General features: G+C 42.0%; 1 protein-coding gene across 2 annotated transcripts in view; it reads right to left on the bottom strand.

Moving 5' to 3' along the window:
• LOC133571038 (EF-hand and coiled-coil domain-containing protein 1) overlaps positions 1–2,015 on the bottom strand; it is a 21,242-nt gene extending 19,227 nt beyond the window's left edge. Inside the window, exon 1 of one of the 2 annotated variants that reach the window (XM_061924017.1) lies at positions 1,227–2,015. In XM_061924017.1, the coding sequence (XP_061780001.1) occupies positions 1,227–1,725 (499 nt within the window). In that variant the 5' untranslated portion in view covers positions 1,726–2,015. The remainder of the gene's footprint in view (positions 1–1,226) is intronic. The other variant, XM_061924018.1, reaches the window with a different exon arrangement.
• Between the last annotated feature and the right edge of the window lie 3,416 nt (positions 2,016–5,431).

The following is a 5,431-nucleotide window of genomic DNA, read 5'->3' as shown; positions in this document are numbered from 1 at the left end:
GAGGTGTTTTTACGGTGCCATCCATCCATCCATCCATTTTCTACCGCTTATTCCCTTCGGGGTCGTGGGGGGCGCTGGAGCCTATCTCAGCTACAATCGGGCGGAAGGCGGGGTACACCCTGGACAAGTCGCCACCTCATCGCAGGGCCAACACAGATAGACAGACAACATTCACACTCACATTCACACACTAGGGCCAATTTAGTGTTGCCAATCAACCTATCCCCAGGTGCATGTCTTTGGAGGTGGGAGGAAGCCGGAGTACCCGGAGGGAACCCACGCAGTCACGGGGAGAACATGCAAACTCCACACAGAAAGATCCCGAGGCCGGGATTGAACTCACGATTACTCAGGACCTTCGTATTGTGAGGCAGATGCACTAACCCCTCTGCCACCGTGAAGCCCATATATATATATATATATATATATATATATATGTATGTATGTATGTATGTATGTATGTATGTATGTATGTATGTATGTATGTATGTATGTATGTATGTATGTATGTATGTATGTATGTATGTGTGTGTGTGTATGTATGTATGTATGTATACACATATATATATCCGGTAAGGAGGTGTTTTTACGGTGTGTTCAACTTAAATGCAAAAAATACTAAACAATAATATTTTACTTGTTACGCACTTTTCATTTATATAAATGAAAAGTTAATAAATTTATGAAGTAAATAAATATAAATAAAAAAAATTGTGCTAGAGTACAAACCAATATTTTAAACAATAAAAGCTTAGCCATTAAAACAGATAAAAACCTACAATCTGTGAAGCATAAAAAACACAAAACCTGCAAAATAGTGGGTGTCCTAACATGAGTCTATTTATTTTAGTAATTTTAAAAATAATAATTGGGTCAAATATTTGTTGTGTGTATAAGTACTTTTCAAGCACATTCAACAATACCGCAATAATAATGATTCATATTGCTATATACCTAATGTGTACTAACTACATTTGAAAAATAATACATATGAATAAGTTTATCGGTTATGAGAAACAGGAAGTTGTATATGTATAGGTATTGGCTTCAAAAAAATGTTGCTTCGACATTTCAACTTGTCCCCGCTACTTTAGAGCTGCTTGCTCGATTTGTGTCTGTTATTTAAAAGTATTTTTAGAATACTAAAATGGCCCCCGGGTCCAACACTTCTGTTCTCACGTGAATATAAAGTGTTTTAGCAGAGTTATTAACCACACCGAGCGTACCTGACTCGGTGTCGTCCGCTTTCCTCGTCACTTCCACGGTGGCATCTTTTCTCCTCCTCAGCCGAGGCCACCGGAGAAGAATCTGTCTTTCCACCAGCTCGGTCTCCTCCGTGACGGGCAGCCGCCAGCCGCAGTCCCGCAGCCGAAAGAAGCCGCACAGACGCGCGTGGAAGTCCTTAAAAGTCAACTGGCACGGCAGCCCGGAGCAAACATGGCCGAGCTCCCCGTCATCACCGTCTTCATCCCCGGGTTGTTTGCTGCTCTTCTCCCGGACGCCCAGCACCGAGCACAGCGTGGTGAAGTCCTCCGCCGACACCTTGTCCTCCCGGTTGGGATAAGCAAGATGGTGGAAGACCTCCTGCAAGTACTGGTCGATGCCGGTGGCCAGGACGACTATCTCGTTCTCCACGCCCGGATTGGGGTCGTGGTGGTGGGCCAAGGCGCACCGCAGCCACTCGCTCCTCCGTGCTGCTCGTGGCCGAGCCTGGATGCTCCTCATAGTCTGGTGAAGTCTTCCTTTTTTTTTTACGTGACTTTACGATGCAAAGTTAAAATATTAACGGGGTGAAAGTTTTAAAAGATTGAACTAATTTCTTGGAAAAACTAAACTAAACTTCATTCACGGAGCATCAACTGCAGATGTGATCCCGTCCGCAGAAAACTTGGGTAGTGTGGGTCGATCCAAAGGTCGATAGTGGGTTAGTATCAGCGACCTGATGTGATCGATATTTGGCAAAAATAATCCGATCTGTATCACTTAAGGGCAAAAAAATCAGATTTGGTGTGCAGTGTAACTGGGGCCTTAGTCGTGGCCACAATTTACATACACTTGTAAACAGGGCCGGCCCGTGGCATAGGCCATATAGGCAAATGCTAAGGGCGCCGTCCATCAGGGGGCGCCACGCCAGTGCCACAAATGTTGGAGAAAAAAAAAAAAAAAGAAAGAAAGTTGGTACTATTATTTCTAAATGCAAAAAATAATCCCACGTTAATTAAAATGCAAAGTAAAGCCTATTTAATAGAAATATTATTTGTTACAACATTACGCCCCCCCCCCCCCCCCCCCCCCCCCCCCTCTCCCTTACCGTAACATGACTCTTTTTGGACGTCACCACATCAAAATATCAACACAAGATGTCAAAACGGCCAAAACTGTCAGGTGCCCAAGGAAGAAAAAAGAGAAAAGAAGAGGAGGAGAAACGAGAAAAGACAGAGGTAGCAGGTAGGTAACGTTAGCCTACATGAAATTATTTGTCTGTTACAGAATGTGATAGTAACCTGGCTTGTTAGCATTAAGCTAATGTTACATGATTCGGCAATTGCTAATCAATAAATAGCTAGTTCTGTTTTAACGTCGGGTTAATATTGTGGAGGGGGCTAAATTGTTATGGAAAATAATAATGTAACGTTAGGTAATTACAGTACTCCCACCTTACATTCCTCAGGGACATTTGTATTAGATCTTTTAAGCAGGTGTTTTTTGTTTACATTATTGCCTTCTGGTTAGCTAATGTTTGCCCTGCAGGTAATAGTCACTTTTCCACCCCTTTATATATTAAGTATAGTTGTAAGTAAAAAAAAAAAGGTCAAAGACAAAGCTATTCGGGTTCTTGTGAGTATATACACTTCACTGTCGATGTGGGGGAGCGCCACCTAAAATCTTGCCTAGGGCGCCAGATTGATTAGGGCCGGGCCTGATATTAGGTATAGTTGTAAGTAAAAAAAAAAAAAAAAAGGTCAAAGATAAAGCTATTCGGTTTCTTGTGAGGTGGGGGGGCGCCACCTAAAATCTTGCCTAGGGCGCCAGATTGGTTAGGGCCGGGCCTGACTGCAATAAGGCACTTTTGATAGCCATCCACAAGCTTCTGGCAAGCTTCCGGTTGAATTTTTGACCACTCCGCCAAACAGCTACATTTTTGTTTCATCTGACATCACATGGACAAAGATAAGACCTTCTGGAGTTAAGTTATGTGGTCAGATGAAACAAAAATTGAGCTGTTTGGCCACAATACCCAGCAATATGTTTGGAGGAGAAAAGTTGAGGCATTTAATCCCAGGAACACCACACCTACCGTCAAGCATGGTATTGGTAGTATTATGCTCAGGGCCTGTTTTGCTGCCAATGGAAGTGGTGCTTTAAATGCGACAATTAAAAAGGAGGATTACCTCCAAATTCTTCAGGACAACCTAAAATCCTCAGCCCGGAGGTTGGGTCTTGGGCGCAGTTGGGTGTTCCAACAGGACAAAGACCCCAAACACACTTCAAAAGTGGTAAAGGAATGGCTAAATCGGGCTAGAATTATGGTTTTAGAATGGCCTTCCCAAAGTCCTGACTTAAACATGTGGACAATGCTGAAGAAACAAGTCCATGTCAGAAAAAAACAACACATTTAGCTGTTGTCAAGAGGAGTGGTCAAAAACTCAACCGGAAGCTTGCCAGAAGCTTGTGGATGGCGACCAAAAGCGCCTTATTGCAGTAAAACTTGCCAAGGGACATGTAAGCAAATATTAACATTGCTGTATGTATACTTTTCATCCATTTGCTCACATTTTCAGAAGACCCATAATAAATTCTTAAAAGAACCAAACTTCATTAATCATTTTTGTGACAAACAACTATGTGCTCCAATCACTCTATCACAAAAAAATAAGAGTTGTAGAAATGATTGGAAACTCAAGACAGCCATGACATTATGTTCTTTACAAGTGTATGTCAACTTTTGACCACGACTGGATTTAGCTCTTTTTCTCTAACGACTCATAACGTTTTACATTGAGAAAACCCATCATCGACGATACTTTAAGCTCCATTTAAACCAGTGCTGCGGGCACTGGGAGCAAGGTGGGTGCAGCGTCTTGCCCAAAGACACAACGGCAGTGACTAGGATGGCGGAAACTGGGTTGCAACCCCGAACCCTCAAGTTTCTGGCCGGCCGCTCTACCGTCTGAGCCACACCAATATACATATTGTCCACAAATCAGTTGTATTTTAATCATGATCACCAAGTTAAAGACAAAATCACTGAATCTTTGAAGAATTTAATGTAAAAAGTATATAGGTATTAGCAGGGCCGGCCCGTGGCATAGGCCGTATAGGCAAATGCTAAGGGCGCCGTCCATCAGGGGGCGCCATGCCAGTGCCACAAATGTTGGAGAGAAAAAAAAAGAAAAAAAAAGTTGTTACTATTATTTCTAAATACAAAAAATAATCTCACGTTAATTAAAATGCAAAGTAAAGCCTATTTAATAGAAATATTATTTGTTACAACATTACGCCCCCCCTTCTCCCCCCGCACGGTGCGCCCCCTCCCTTCCCGTATCATGACTCTTGGACTTCACCACATCAAAAAATCAACACAAGATGTCAAAACGGCCAAAACTGTCAGGTGCCCAGGGAAGAAAAAAGAGAAAAGAAGAGGAGGAGAAACGAGAAAAAGACAGAGGTAGCAGGTAGGTAACGTTAGCCTACATGAAATTATTTGTCTGTTACAGAATGTGATAGTAACCTGGCTTTTTAGCATTAAGCTAATGTTACATGATTCGGCAATTGCTAATCAATAAATAGCTAGTTCTGTTTTAACGTCGGGTTAATATTGTGGAGGGGGCTAAATTGTTATGGAAAATAATAATGTAACGTTAGGTAATTACAGTACTCCCACCTTACATTCCTCAGGGACATTTGTATTAGATCTTTTAAGCAGGTGTTTTTGTTTACATTGTTATTGCCTTCTGGTTAGCTAATGTTTGCCCTGCAGGTAATAGTCACTTTTCCACCCCTTTATATATTAGGTATAGTTGTAAGTAAAAAAAAAAGGTCAAAGACAAAGCTATTCGGTTTCTTGTGAGTATATACACTTCACTGCCGATGTGGGGGGGCGCCACCTAAAATCTTGCCTAGGGCGCCAGATTGGTTAGGGCCGGGCCTGGGTATTAGTATCGGCAATACTGGCCACAGGTTTAGGCTAAGTGGTATTGCTCGATATCAAAATCGGCACCAATCCTACCCAGGTTGTTAAATCTAAATCTGATCCTTCAACAACAATAAAAGCAGGGGTGATGGATCCAAATATTGACAGTATCGATACCAATGGTTATATCAATACCGGGTCAATACTGGCGTGATGTGATCACAGTTCTTGGGGTAAATTTATAATTTTCTAGATATTTAACATTGTTGTACTTATTGTTATATTGTCCACAAATAA

The sequence above is a fragment of the Nerophis lumbriciformis genome, linkage group LG28 (assembly GCF_033978685.3).
Source record: "Nerophis lumbriciformis linkage group LG28, RoL_Nlum_v2.1, whole genome shotgun sequence".
NCBI classification, from domain to species: domain Eukaryota; kingdom Metazoa; phylum Chordata; class Actinopteri; order Syngnathiformes; family Syngnathidae; genus Nerophis; species Nerophis lumbriciformis.
Note: the sequence above shows the minus strand (reverse complement) of the source record. Positions and strands in the feature narration are given on the sequence as shown.